This window comes from Camelina sativa, chromosome 12 (genome assembly GCF_030686135.1).
Source record: "Camelina sativa cultivar CO46 ecotype springtype chromosome 12, ASM3068613v1".
Classification (NCBI taxonomy): Eukaryota; Viridiplantae; Streptophyta; class Magnoliopsida; order Brassicales; family Brassicaceae; genus Camelina; species Camelina sativa.
In genome coordinates this window covers 13661464-13675925 of record NC_141891.1, presented here as the reverse complement: position 1 = coordinate 13675925, position 14462 = coordinate 13661464, and the positions used below count along the sequence as shown (strand labels likewise).

The window sequence follows — 14462 nt, the reverse complement described above, 5'->3', positions numbered from 1 at the left end:
TCCATTTAAGTGATCCCTTCTACAACACAAAATGTATGCTTCGACGTCAAATGTTTTAATCCCTGCCTTTACCGTATTAGATGATACGTCTAGTTGAGTAAAACACCATTGAACCGTTAATCACTTACCAGCCGGGTGAATAATTTAGCTAGCTAGCGACTCACATATTTTCGTTAAAAAATAATACTCAAAAAGTGATCAAAATATATGGTAGAAAGCAACCTTCGATTGTGGTCCATCATGGAAGATACGAGAAGATTTTATGGTTTTTAAAAACCCACTTCGACCATGAAAGCTTGACCCAAAGCAATTGAGTTGTTTCTTTTATAAATGACCTAATCAATTTCTCTACATAAGTACAGCTACAGCATACATATGACGTTAGGGAAATCTAATTATGTACTAATTTGTAAAATATACTAATATAAATATATTTACATACGTAGATAAGTTGAGATAGTGTACTTTAATTAAATACTTTCTTCCTAAACCAAAATTAAATCTTGCTAATATATACATTATAAGAGAAGGTAAATCCTAGTTTTAAGCTGAATAGATTTTTTCTAATTGCAAGATAATAAAAGTAAAAAATAATAAAGCACATTGCAAGTGGGTGTATATAGTTAAAGTCACATAAATATAAAAATAAATATGGATTTTATGTATAGGATCTCTTATCTCTATCAAATTACCCTAAATGGGTTCATAAAGATGGAGATCAAAGACTACACATCACATGCTACTATCCATCTTCTCTTGGCATAACCTTACTCCATTTATACATTGTGCCCCTCAATTATTCAACATATATTGAAAATGAATAATTAAACAAAAAAATTTTAAAAAAAAAATCTACACCATTTTTTCTACCACATAAATTAAACGATATTTTCTGTGGCAAATATTTATCAATTTAGGGAAATTATTTGGACACAATTCAATCGTCTATACGTATAAAAATTGTTACCCGCCTATGTATAAATCATATAGTTGTTCCACAAAGCAAAATACAAAGAGATGTGATTTAGACGAGAGGGTAACAAAAGTCAAAAAGGAAAACGTAAGAGAGAGAGAGAGATTAAAAAGTAGTTGGAGATGAGAGAAAAGTCTGGTTACCTCCTAATTGAGTCAGAAGCATTACACTTAGATAACTTTCCAAATTAAGCCCTACGTCTTGTCCAGCCCCATTAAAGTACGGTTCATCTCCCTATTTATTTCCCCTATAAACCCTAAAGCCCTATTTATCTTATTAATTTATCTTTCTTTTTTATTTTTATATGTCAATATCACAACTAGTAAACATCATCAACTTCAAATCTCACTAGCTAACACAGAAATAGCATGCTAATTTTCTTCACTATCTGAGTAGTTTTCTCCTTTTACATCTTTAATTCTATATTTTCCACATTAAAAAAAATAGAGAGATAAATATCTCTTGCTTATGATTAGTTTACCCATAAATATGTAACTGTGCAGTTTTCTTTTATATTTTACTATTTAAACACTATCAGTTCCTATATCAAAAAATAAATTTCACCCCATGTAATTACTATATTCTCATTAAAATTCGGAATCTTTAATCCTTCTGTTGTGATAAAAATCCATTTGCTAATATACATTCTCGCAAAATAATATAAAGTATATCATAATTTACAGCAACATATGTTTATAAATAAATATATATGACTTCCGTAATTAGTGAAACAAAATTTCCTGCAAATATGTCACTTAAAATTTCAAAACAATTCACAAAAGAAAAGAGAATAGAGCTAAATTATTTTCCTCTTTAAAAAGATCAAGATTTAGTAAAAACTAAAAACATAGAAGAAGACCGATATTTGTTGTAACAAAAAAAAAAAAGTACTGAGATTTTTACCTAAATATTTTAGTGCCTAGAAAAACTTTCACATGAAAAGGAAAGACAAGTAATGGTAAGTAGAGTCTGCATCTCATGAGTGATTGCCCAACTTGAACCCTCTTTTCATTTAGACTTTTGTGAAAGACCACACAAGAACTACCCACCAATAAATCTTATATATATATATATATTTTCTCCATTTCTAAAAATAAATATTCGTTTCTACAGTTTCTCAATTTGGGGGATGTCCTTAATAAGTGTATATTTACGAAAAAGTCTGGATGTATGGTGGGTGTTATTTATGGTAATTAACCCTCTATTTATTAATAACATTTTTCATGTGATTTCAAAAAAGCTGCTATACTCATCCTTTTGTTGAACCTTTAGATTACTATATGTCAAACCTAACATATATATGTCTAAATGTACTGAAAAGAAACAAACCAGTTTAGTAAATTATACTCATCATATGTATAACTATATCAACCAAGTACAAACCTTTTGTCAACACTCAAATTAAATCAACTTTCACCTCAGAACAATATAACATGTGTATGTTCCAAAATCAGTTTATATATATATATATAGAATTACTTTTTAGAAAGAAAAAAAATACACGAATATATATCATTCTATCTAGTAAAGAAGAAACACATACTTATCTAATAGATTCGATTCATAAAACTATGCTTTAGTGAGTAAGAAAACAAGTAAACAACACAAATTGACATGACACTATATGGATGTAAAAAGTGGGAAAGAAAATGCTGATAAATATGTATTTTTGTGAAAATTAAATTTTAAAAAAAGAAATAAAAACAATATATAATATTATTCCTTTATAAATGTGTATATACCCATCTCTTCACCAGCACAACCTTACCTTCCATTTTCTGCAACTTCTCCAAATCTCATACTTTCCAGAAAATCATTTTCCCAAGAAAAATAAAACTTTCCTCTTTGTTCTTCTCCCCCCCAACAGGTCAGTCTGATATTTTCTTGTTCCCCAATCCTTTCAAACATTATCTTCTTAATCATATTACTTTGCTTCACTTCTTTTGGTCCTATAAAACCAAATCTATGTTCTTCTTTTTAGTTTCCTTTTTTTTTTTTCTTCTGTTTTAATTTGATTCTTTTTATGTTATTTAGAGAGAAACAAGATTTATAATTTCTCTGATCTTCTTTATTAGCTCTTTATAACTTTTCTTTTTTTCTCACAGTCTAGATTTAAGTTTTCTTTAGAATTCCAAAAGATTTGGTCTTATATATAGTTTAGCTTGTTTTACCATATATACTTTCTTTTGCCCCCAAAAAAAGAAAAAAAAAAAAAAACAACAACAGAATCCATGATTAACTCTTGTTAGGAGAATATGAATGTAAGATCAAGACAACTTTGTAGTTCTTTTTTTCAGTTATGTGTGTCGGCAAGTTAGAATTAAATCTTTACAGTTTATTATAATTCAAAATAGATTAAGAAAACATGAAGAATCTTTGAGTCTTTTCAAGAAAATCATTTGATGGGTCTTTTTGGAATCTTGTAACTGTAGATTAATCGATTTTGCCCTAATTTTTTATTTTTTTTGTTGGCTTTTGGAGTAGCAATCACGGCGTACCAACCAGAGTTAGGAGAAGACTCCTCTCCCTTGAGGAAGTCTGGGAGAGGGAAGATCGAAATCAAACGGATCGAGAACACAACGAATCGTCAAGTCACTTTTTGCAAACGTAGGAATGGTTTGCTCAAGAAAGCTTACGAGCTCTCTGTTCTTTGTGATGCTGAAGTCGCACTCATCGTCTTCTCTAGCCGTGGTCGTCTCTATGAGTACTCTAACAACAGGTTTCTTCTTATTCTTTGTGCTCTGTTCTTAATTAATATATTATTAGTTATTTTTGTAAGTCTGATTTAATTAATTAATTAGGGTTTAATTTCTTTGTTAAAAAGCATAAATCATTACTAGGGTTTTTTGGATCTTAATTCTCTGCTAGATTTGATTCTATTCTTCTCCTATATATGATTTTAAATCCTCTTCTGGTTAGAATTATTTTTCACTTTTTTTCCTTGATATATATTCCACACATATATAAACACACTAACATTTGTTGGAATCTTTGTTTGTATATATATATATTTATTTTAATTGCTTTGGAGGTTTTTGTTAGTTATGAATTTGTAACAATTTTCTAGATCTATAATTTCTTGTTATATATGAAGTGAGGAAAATGGTACAAATTGTTATAAAGGAGATCTGAGTGAGAGTTAGATAATAAATGAAAAGAAATAAGAAACAATCAGGTTTTTTTTTTCTTTCTAATGTTGGAGTTTTAGATTCAGTTTTGTAGAACTAAGATTCACTTTGTTGGGTTTGTTTTCTTCACTCATTTCTGTTATATAAATATAATATTATAACTTTCTATTTTCCCTACTAACAAGTACTTGAAGATTTAGATATATTTATAGATCTGGTGTTGTAATAGGTAAAATCTTGATTTTTATGACTATAAGAGTAAGTTTTGGGGGAGAGAGTAAGGACTATGAGGTCATATCTTCTGTTTTGTGATCATCTTTCCTCTCCATCCTCCATTGTTGTTAATGTCTGTGTCTCTCTTTTTCTTCTCCTCTTTCTCTCACTTTCCATTCTTATCTCTCTCACTTTCTCTCTCATGAATTATCATATCATATCTATGTTTGATATAAGTTTGATACAACACATGTGATGGTAAGTGAGAGTGAATAAGGTGAAACTAGATTTTTGGATTTTCAGGAAATTTAACTTATGAGTGATAGAAATAATGGAACGTACATGTAGCTAGGACAATATGATTATAAGGGTTTGTTTTTTCTTTGTTTTTCTTGTGAATGTAAGAATTTAGAGTCATTTTGTAGTTTTGGAAATACATATATGATGAGGCACAGGATTAGTTAGAAGTGGTTATAGCTCATTTACTAATCTTTGAAACATTCAAAGTAGGTTTTTTTCATCTTCAAACCAATAAAGATTTGGAACTCAAAAAAAAATTCAAATGGTAATTAAGAAAATAATTAGCTCGTGGGAGGGTCCTTCTTTTACCTTAAAATTACTCTTAAAAACAATCAAACTTAATTTGAATTACATTACTCAAACTAGTAATCTCTAATTCCACACGCAATTTCCAGTATTTATTATTTAGAGACCCACGTGATTTCTTTCTTCTTCTCTCCATTAGAAACATAAAACATGTCCAAATTAAATGGTGCTTTGATTTATCTTCCTTTCTCTCTTAATCGCTTACAGTTGTCAACTCATGTCCTGAAATATATAATTCTCATGTCCATGTCCAAAACAAGAAAAAGCTAACAATGACTTCAAAATCACCCAATCAACTTTAATTTTGCATTTACATAATATTTATTTTTTTTTTGTTTTAAATATCCACTGGGTACTTCAACTAAAGAAAATCAGAATTTCGTTTCTTATTTGTTTTTTTAAGAAGTTTTTTTGAATTTTTTTAGAGGTTGGGAATGGGATTGAGCACATAAGATTAGGTTTGGTGTATGTATGTAAGATTTGTTGTCTTTGTTACAGAATCTTTGATCACGTCATCACTCAGATATTATCTCTTTTATTTTTTTATTTTCACTTATATTTACTATTTTTAATAAAGTTATGTTAGTTTCAGTTTCTTGACTTCTGACAAGAAAGGTTTATGTCATAATGAATTAATTTGGAACCTATATTTATAAATTCAAAAAAATGTCATCATATTACTACTTTTGACCATTTCATATTAGATTTCACATTTGGTCAATACCCAAATGTTCATATAATGTGGTGTATATACACATAGAGACAAATAATAAGGATGCTAAATTTTCATATTTCTAAAAAGTAATCACTGAGTAAATATAGATTTGGTATATAAGTAGAGCATTGGAATTGCTTCAACATCTTTGGCGTAGATAGATCTATGCAATTTCTCTTTCTTTTAAATTGTCACTTTTTTTCTTCTTCTAGAGAGAGAATAATGTTAGGGATTTTTTTTCTCATTTTCTCTCTCATTATGGGCAGAGAGAAGAAAGTGAGATTTTTGGTACGGATCCAATAGATTAAGACTTCGTTCTGCCTTCTACGATCTCATAATGGACGGTCGTGATCTCTCTCCATCGAAGATTTGAGAGTTGAGACATCAGAGTCTATAACATGTCATCGTAATACGTATTTGTGTGTGTATATATATGTATGTATGTACAAGTACTATCTATATGCAGAAAACTCAGGAAAAGAAAGAAGAAATGGTTAGAATAGTGATTTGAATTATATGCCAAATAAGGAAAGTATGGAACGTTGTGATGTTACTGAGACAAGTCATTATAGTTACATCCATCACGTTTAAATTAATCCAGTGGTTAAAATTTTGAAGACTATCAAATGTATGTTGGGTTTACCAATGTCTTAATGGGGTCTTTAACACATGTCACATGTCTAAAACCCTAGACATGTTCAGACCAATCATGTCACTCTAATTTTGCCAGCATGGCCAGTTTGCAGCCAATCACTAGCTCGATGATTTAAGGTTTCAGATAGGGAATATATATTTATTTATTTAGGGTTCCTTTTATTTCATAAAATGTTTCTTTATTTGTTTTACAACTTTTTAGGTATATTTTTATTTACTGTATTTATTTTCACATCATGTGTCACATTAAGTTGCATTTTTCTGACTCAAAGAACCGATGTTTGCTTTTAAGGTTTCGTATTAGAGTTACTTAACTGTGCAAGTGGTTGATTTGACTCTTAATATTATATTTGTTGTTTTTCATAATGTAGATTTAAGTAAAGTTTTCCTGGTAGTTCTTATTAACCTATTAATTCTTTCTTTGTTAAAAAATCATTGCAGTGTAAAAGGGACAATAGAAAGGTACAAGAAGGCAATATCTGATAATTCTAACACCGGATCGGTGGCAGAAATTAATGCCCAGGTAACTTAATTCTACTACACGAATGATATTAATATATGAAAAATGATGTGTTGGTGTATATACTAATATGACAACATTTGCTCATACATTTTATTCTACTCTTTTTTTGAAGTATTATCAACAAGAATCGGCCAAATTGCGCCAACAAATTATCAGCATACAAAACTCCAACAGGTTAATATTATCCTAATGACTTGAAATTTTTTTTGATTAATTATTCGTTAGTTAAATTATTGATATACTAATTTATTTTGAAAATTCAATTAGGCAATTGATGGGTGAGACGATAGGTTCAATGTCTCCCAAAGAGCTCAGGAATTTGGAAGGCAGATTAGAGAGAAGTATTACCCGAATCCGTTCCAAGAAGGTATTTATATATTTTTATAAAATGCTTCAATATCAAATTAAGTCCTATGAAAACTATCTATTTCTATATACATTAATTGTTGCTATATTTATTAAGTTTTTGTTTATTTGTTAATTCTACAGAATGAGCTGTTATTCTCCGAAATCGACTACATGCAGAAGAGAGTAAGAAGGTATTTATATATTTTTATAAAATGTTTATTTTACTCATTTGCAATAGTTCGTGCAGGAAAGTGATTTGCATAACGATAACCAGATTCTTCGTGCAAAGGTAAAAACTAAAAAGTATACATTAGATCCGTTTCCTATATTTTTGTCCCCATTGATTTGTCTTATTAATTATAATATGAAATGACGAAAGTACTAGCTAATCAAACAAATAATTTATGATATGTTTTTTTTTTGTAATGTGTGTATATAGATAGCTGAGAATGAGAGGAACCATCCGAGCATAAGTCTGATGCCAGGAGGATCTAACTACGAGCAGCTTATGCCACCGCCTCAAACACAACCGTTTGATTCACGGAATTATTTCCAAGTCGCGGCATTGCAACCTAACAATCACCATTACTCATCTGCTGGTCGCCAAGACCAAACCGCTCTTCAGTTAGTGTAAGATAACAAAATCTTGCTCTTCATTTTATCCATTTTGTGTACACTTTCTACATAAGGTGAGTCTGATTGGTATTATTTATCTTGTTTTTTGCAGGTAATATTGGCTGAAAGAAATGGGGAGTGAATAAAAAAAACCAGAACTGGGTTGAGCAATATAAAAAGCTAATGCATGTTATCATATATATATATATATATATATTTCATGAATGTTGCATTGATGATTTCTACACTTATATTTGAATTGCTTATGTTGATGTGAAATATCAATATCTTAAAGACAATGTCATTATATAATGGTGCTTAATTTGTTTAAAGACATCTATATATGTGTATAAGTATCTTATTAATTACTTCAATTGTTGAACCTAATTACCAATTCCACATGCCTCTATCAATGAGGTGCTTATAATAAAACATATCTCAATATGATAATAATTAAATTTTATAATCAGTTTCATTATGATATTCTCTGATCATCTAGAAATTGGGCTGAGCTCCATCCTCTTCCCCCCAGTGTGGTATGGTACAGGCCCGGTCCAACAAAAATTTTGCAAAGGAAAAGTTACTCTTTGGTTCTTTTGTAGGCCAAGAAACAGTTATTAACCAAAACTAAACCATTTGCTGCACTTCCAAGCTTCCTCTTATCCAAAATTCTCCATATAATTCAACTTGAGCATCTTACTAGATATACATGATTGCACGTTTTAAAGATTTAATAGATTGTAATTAGAGAATGAGAGATCCAAAAGAGTTTTTATCATCTATTTTTTTAAAAACAGCAACTTCATGTCATTATATAGAATGATATGATATATTAACTCCACAAAAAAACATAACATTTCTTTTGCAACAAAAAGATTAAATCTACAAAAAGATTAAATCTTCCTTCTCTCTGTGTGTGTGTGTTTGTGTTTGGGTGGAGGGGATATTTGAACGAGAGAGGCTAGAGCATAGCAAGCTGCTGGATATCATAAGGATGAGCATCAGAAGCAGATTCTCTCTGAAAAGATCGACCACCGATGACAACATTCGCTGCTTCTCCTGGATGAAACGCGTCCCAGAACACAAACTCGTCTCTGTTCAGACATGGAGCTTGACCTGGAAGACAAGTTATCTGTCCATTGTTCCTCCCAACTCCACAACATCCCGCGTTTGTCACCCTAAAACCTGAACCCATTATCAAGAAGTCGTCAGATGAAACTATTGACAAAACTTTCAGGTTTTACATTTTTGGTCGAGTTGTTTAAGAAGTGACTCTTTTACCATAGCGAGCAGGATTGGCTACCATTTCTTGGAAGATACCATAAGCATTAATGTAGGTGAACTTGGCGTCTGGTGTGTTTTGGTTGAAATGGTCGACCAGAGACACAAGCTTGCTGTTAAAGATTCTATTTGCGGAATTGATCCTTTCGTCACAAGTTCTTCCATCTCTACTGTTCTGAGCCAGCTCATTTGGGCTGCATCCTATTGCTCCGATACCAATCAGCGCAAACTTCCTCGCTCCGTTGTTATACAATATCTACTCATCCATACCAAAGAAACATAGATTCATATCAAACGCTATGTATAAGAAACAGAGAAAACAGAGGAATATAGCAACTAAAATGAACGAACCCGGAGTTGCTGAGTGTAGCGGTTGATGAGGTCGTTGGCAAAGGAATCAGGGGAGTACTGGTTCCCGGTGGAGTAATAAACAGGCATAAAATAGTTATTGAGATAGTCGTTACTGCCTAACCCGATCGAGTAGATGCATTTACTTAAGTAATTAGCAGCTTCGTTCTCGTCTCCGAGTATGTTCACCACTTGTGACACAGTGTTTACATGATTAGCTACTTGTCCTGCAAATGTTATTCTAGCTCCCTGAACCAAAAATGTAAACAGATTTATGTTTCCTAGTTAAATATACTCTTAAGTCTAAAGGATATGTCATCAAACTAAAATTGAGTATTTACCAACTGACGACCAGTTTCTTCTCGGATTCCGGCAGCTGCAGAAGCGTAGTTTACTCCTCTCAGAATGTCGTCTCCCCTTGCTTGGGAATACGGTGTAATATAGTCATCGAAACCAAGAAGCTCGGCTATTTAGATTTCCCGACAAAGGAAAACAGAGAAAAAGTTAGTTGTTCTGTTTGTTCAGTTACATGTGTTTCTGACCAAAGAACATAAAAAAAAAGAAGGGTATTGTTTATAAGATTACTGATGACATCGACGGTGGTTTTGCCGTTGGAGAATCGGCCGGTTGGACCGAACTGGAAGTCTATACCGTAAGGGAAGTAATCAGCTCTTGCTAAAGAAGTAAGCCGATTGTTGTTTCCACTATCAACCAAAGAGTCACCGAATATGAAGTAACACGGGGCTATTGGATCACACATAGCTATGTTCATAGCCATAGCCATAGCCATTATCATAATTACCTTCATCATCATTACACAACCTCTAGCTATCTCTCTCTGAAAACCTGCTTATCCGATAAGAGAGAGAACGTGAAGAAGAAGAGAGAGAGAGAGATTGGTTTGAGAACGTGAAGAATGTTAATGGATGTATATAATTAAGGCTCAGAAGAATATGGAGGGAATGGACCAAAGAACCAAAAAGAAGTTTTGATCTTTTTTAGACAGTTGAAGAAGCATTAAATGTCACGCGGTGATAATGTTTATGTGTAGTAACGAGTGAAAGAGAGTTAATAATAATACTCTTGTCTCTTGCAGTATTAGGAACAACTTGTATGTAATCTGTGATCATTCTGTTATTATAGTTGCCAGAAAAAGTCAAGAACTTTGTCTTCAGAGGGAACCATATATATGTTCAAAATAATCACATCGATGATTGGACTTTTGAATGATTAGAGATTTGAGATTCAAAACAAAGATTGAGGTGGAGACAACGACTAAGATACCCTTTTAGCTTATTTTACTACTGCGGCAAGGGATGAGACAATAGTTTGGTTTTGTGAAAGATGGCAACTTATAAACAAATCATGAAATGTTAGGGGCCACTTGCATAATCGTGATCATGTGTCCTGTGTCCTGGGAAGCAATCGAACAGCTCAGATTGGTTCTGGTTGGGTTCGAATCGAGGGAATGATGTTGAGGTATGGATAGTATGTATTAATGGAGGTAGATGGAAGAAACATTAAATGGGAAGAGGAAGATATACTGTGTCATGATGATGATCATCATGATTGACATAGTGTGGTAGTTGAAGTTCATAAATTCTGTGTCTTTGTTCATGCTTCTTTAGTGATAATGTAAGATAATAATCACTTTTGGAACAAAAATTGTGAAGCATTTATCCAACCTTTGTGTACTAAGTAGCCACCAAAAGCATAAATAAGACGAATATAGTCTAGGGTTGGTAAGTAATGAGAGAAGAGTGGACCAATAAAAAAACTTATAAATGTAATTGTTGTTATAATGTGACTTTGAGATTTGAAGTCAGTGACTCATAAATTTGAAGCATGATCTTGTGGGGTTCTCTGACAGAGCAAATAAGTTAAAGCAGCCATGCTGGATTCTTTATCAAAATAAAGAAACATTACAACAAAAAAAATGAAGAGACAGAAAAAATGATCATATCTACATCAGTACATCACCAACCACATGCAAGGAATTATGAACACTATAAAGCATAAATGTCGGGTTGTTCTATCAAGAAAATAAGATAAAGATTTTTTAATGGAGATTCTTTTTACCATCATCTTAATGAATTCAGAGTCTAAATATTACAATCAAGAGTAAAAACTTGGGGGTAACTTTCTACATATACATGTGTGTGCATGAGAATAAAATCAACCTTCTTCAGATGAATATCTTTTGACTCTAACCCTTTCACCATTGAAGTAGATGTATTTGAATTCAGAGAGGTACCTCCTAAGAATAAGTTTTCGATTTTCTTCTTGGCCGAGTTCCCTGAAGGCTCGTGCCACTCTTCTCGCTGTATCTTCGTCTGGCCTCACCTTCAGCTCCTCCATATCTGCAAATACCTAAAAGAGAAAAAAAAACAAAGGAAATGTATGTTAAACTTAAACCCAAGTCATACTATTTCGAGGAGTATCTAAAGTGTAACGCCAAGATCACTCGAGGAAAGAAAGAACTTTGTTTTACCTCAATAACCTTATCATGAAGGTCATGGTGAGAATACAAACCAATCATCCTAGCGAACAAACGTCTTGGGATGGATCGTGTATGCGTATGCAGAATCATGTTCCATAACGATTCTGCCTCGTCAGCTCTTTCGTCCATATCAAATGCCAATAAGAGGGTATCATATGTTCCCATTGTAGCACCTTGCCCTTTGCTTAACATCCACTTAGCCACCTGAGTTTGTCACTAAACCCAATCAACTCATCATGATGACACCATATTTAGCAAAAATTGACACTCGACATAAGTAAGTCGTACTTGAATCACACGATGCCATTGGCTTCTCTTCCTTAAGATTTGCAAAGCCTTAGCTGCAGCAATAATGGGAAATTCAACCTCCCAAGCTACCCATTTGTTCAAAGCTCCATAAACAACCTCTTTTTCATTTGGGAGTCCGGAGAGCTGCAAGTTAAGAGAGTTACTAATCAACATGGACTACTTTTGATATCGTTTCTATTCCATAGATTCCGGAAAAACACGATTTTTCTCACTAACCATTCGGACAAGATTAAGTGCTTTCTGTCCAGACCCAGCAGAGTCATTCTTCTTCCACAAATGATGCTCATTTTCCCCCACCTTCTTCACTTCTTTCCTTTACAATATCAACACAAATATATACTTACTGATGAATCACTCGGAAGTTCAGAGCAAACAATGTCAAAGATTACTCAAGAAAAGATATGGAACCAAACAAACCTCTCCACAGTAGCTCCATAAACTCTGTCCAATTTCCCAGCTTGCTTCTCTAAGAACTTGAAAAACAATTCCACCATTATGAAAGGTTGTGGTTCATTCACAGGAATTATAAGCAACCAAATCTAAATAACAAACATAGCCAGTAAACAGAAAGTAACAACTTCAACAAAAGATAACATTTTACCTTTGCCCTGATGCAAAAACCAAACCTTTTCGCCTTCAATGTGGAGTAACAACTTCCACAACTTGAAAATTCAAGCAATGAAAAGCATCCAAATTCCTGAGAGTTCTGCAATTTTGGAAAGATTCACAACTGAAGGAACTAAATAAATCACAATTCCTGAGAGTTCTGCAATTTTGGAAAGATTCACAACTGAAGGAACTAAATAAATCACAATCTGAATTAACCATTGATGGAGAAAACAGAGGAACTCACTGATAATACTTGCAATGGGAACCCTCCACGAGTTGGATTGAAGTTACAGAGCGCCATTACTGTCACTTACAGCAACAGAATCTGAGCAGTAAAGAACTGAAAGTTACGAGACAGTGGCCATTATGAACTGAGAAATTTTTGAATTTGGAGTTGTTTCAAGATGAGAAGAAAAAAGAAAAAAAGGTGGAACCTTTACTTGAACCTTTTCTTGAACCAGAGTAAAACAGAGTTGAAACAATGAAGCAATAACAAAAACGCATTCAGGTTTCCACAGAATCGATGAGATTAGAGGTGATCGATTGAGTTGAGGAGAGAAGAGAAGGGAAGAAGAGATTTAGGGATGATTTTTTAGTAAACCGAGGCAAATTCGTTAAACCATTTACAGAACCGACCAATAACCAAAGCAATTTTGGTTTCAGATTTAATTGAACCTGGTTAGTGATGACTAGTAGAAGAACGTGCATATAATGGACCTTTAACATAAATATGGGCCCTATTCAGCCCAACGTTCTTGAAATCCGGCCACACTTGTGTTTTTGGTTTGTAAAAGTAGCAAAACTTTTTATACATTAATTGTAATTAGATAGTTTAAATTCTACTGACGGAAGCTCAAATTTTAGCTCCTCAATCCTCGTAGGTAAAGAGTCTCCCGGGGCATTACATACCAAGATCAAATTGCCTAGAAGATAGTTTTATTTTGTGTGTGTGAAAGATCTCAAATTCGGTCTCGAGTAACTGTGGGATGCTATTTTGAAAGAAAACTTTTTTTGAGAGGTATTTTTCCTTTCTGAAATGTTTTGGGAACATAAATTCGTGAAAGTATAGAAACAAACCACAAAAATACGATTCCTAGAAATCTCTATTTGGAAACACGATCGAAACTCTATTTCCGTTTTAGAAGTACGACAAAACCTTCTTTTTAGTTTACAAACTTAATAAACAAAAATTTAGATATATAAAAATTTATGATACATATAAATATATAATACTGTATTATTAGTGTATTAATTCAACTATTTAATATTTATGTTTTGAATTTGTGTTATTTTAAATATTACTTATAATGTGGTTTTTTTTGGTCAACCATCACAACAGGCTGACTCATTAGCCCGTTCGAGACTCGATCCCGTGTGTGATAGTACCTTATGCATATATATATATATATATATATATATGGTTTTTATGGTGTGTGGTGCGTCGTGCCTATATGGTTTTTATGTTAGCTGTTTTATTGTATACTAGATACGGACCCGCACGTACGTGCAGGATTGTTTTCATAAGTAATATTTGATTTCCTGTAACATATACAGAGTTGTGAGAAGACGAAAATTTATCCGAAGCGACTTAAAAAAATATCCCAATTCAATAAATAAATAAAATTCTACAAAAACAAATA

General features: G+C 32.5%; 3 protein-coding genes across 33 annotated transcripts; 1 reads left to right on the top strand and 2 right to left on the bottom strand.

Moving 5' to 3' along the window:
• The first annotated feature begins 2544 nt into the window (after positions 1-2544).
• On the top strand, positions 2545-8113 carry LOC104733503 (floral homeotic protein AGAMOUS). Of its 3 annotated transcripts, none has more exons than XM_019233562.2 (9): positions 2545-2840; positions 3458-3692; positions 6731-6812; positions 6925-6986; positions 7080-7179; positions 7302-7343; positions 7408-7449; positions 7600-7790; positions 7888-8113. In XM_019233562.2, exons 5-9 carry the CDS (start codon positions 7087-7089, stop codon positions 7889-7891), a joined length of 372 nt encoding a protein of 123 aa, XP_019089107.2. In that variant the 5' UTR covers positions 2545-2840; positions 3458-3692; positions 6731-6812; positions 6925-6986; positions 7080-7086; the 3' UTR covers positions 7892-8113. The 3 variants fall into 3 exon arrangements, with proteins under 3 accessions (XP_019089107.2, XP_087334284.1, XP_087334283.1); XM_087478157.1 differs by having other exon boundaries at positions 2839-3234; XM_087478158.1 differs by lacking the exon at positions 7888-8113 and having other exon boundaries at positions 7600-7794.
• A 419-nt stretch (positions 8114-8532) lies between these two features.
• LOC104731680 (GDSL esterase/lipase At4g18970) lies at positions 8533-10727 on the bottom strand. The gene is made up of 5 exons (XM_087478133.1): positions 9990-10727; positions 9746-9870; positions 9408-9653; positions 9057-9312; positions 8533-8960 (listed from the first exon to the last, which is right to left on the bottom strand). Exons 1-5 carry the CDS (start codon positions 10216-10218, stop codon positions 8737-8739), a joined length of 1080 nt encoding a protein of 359 aa, XP_087334259.1. The 5' UTR covers positions 10219-10727; the 3' UTR covers positions 8533-8736.
• Positions 10728-11280: 553 nt separating this feature from the next.
• Positions 11281-13459, bottom strand: LOC104731679 (pentatricopeptide repeat-containing protein At4g18975, chloroplastic-like). Of its 29 annotated transcripts, none has more exons than XM_010451133.3 (8): positions 13263-13459; positions 13067-13162; positions 12815-12919; positions 12631-12686; positions 12430-12526; positions 12193-12336; positions 11896-12108; positions 11281-11774 (listed from the first exon to the last, which is right to left on the bottom strand). In XM_010451133.3, the coding sequence occupies exons 2-8, from the start codon at positions 13121-13123 to the stop codon at positions 11580-11582; spliced, it is 867 nt and encodes a 288-aa protein (XP_010449435.1). In that variant the 5' UTR covers positions 13124-13162; positions 13263-13459; the 3' UTR covers positions 11281-11579. The 29 variants fall into 29 exon arrangements, 27 of the variants coding, with proteins under 27 accessions (XP_010449435.1, XP_010449437.1, XP_087334262.1 ...); XM_010451135.3 differs by having other exon boundaries at positions 13067-13147; positions 13257-13396; XM_087478136.1 differs by having other exon boundaries at positions 12430-12521; positions 12631-12679; positions 13067-13147; positions 13257-13396.
• Positions 13460-14462: the final 1003 nt, after the last annotated feature.

Coding starts and splice junctions, on each gene's coding strand:
- LOC104733503 (XM_019233562.2), top strand. CDS start 7,087: ATGGGTGAGACGATAGGTTCAATGTCTCCCAAAGAGCTCAGGAATTTG. Junction 7,344..7,407: donor TCGACTACATGCAGAAGAGA/GTAAGAAGGTAT, acceptor TAGTTCGTGCAG/GAAAGTGATTTGCATAACGA. Junction 7,450..7,599: donor ACCAGATTCTTCGTGCAAAG/GTAAAAACTAAA, acceptor GTGTGTATATAG/ATAGCTGAGAATGAGAGGAA.
- LOC104731680 (XM_087478133.1), bottom strand. CDS start 10,218: ATGATGATGAAGGTAATTATGATAATGGCTATGGCTATGGCTATGAAC. Junction 9,654..9,745: donor AAGAAACTGGTCGTCAGTTG/GTAAATACTCAA, acceptor TTTTTGGTTCAG/GGAGCTAGAATAACATTTGC. Junction 9,313..9,407: donor GCTACACTCAGCAACTCCGG/GTTCGTTCATTT, acceptor ATGGATGAGTAG/ATATTGTATAACAACGGAGC.
- LOC104731679 (XM_010451133.3), bottom strand. CDS start 13,123: ATGGCGCTCTGTAACTTCAATCCAACTCGTGGAGGGTTCCCATTGCAA. Junction 12,527..12,630: donor TATGGAGCTACTGTGGAGAG/GTTTGTTTGGTT, acceptor GATATTGTAAAG/GAAAGAAGTGAAGAAGGTGG. Junction 12,109..12,192: donor AATGGCATCGTGTGATTCAA/GTACGACTTACT, acceptor TGACAAACTCAG/GTGGCTAAGTGGATGTTAAG.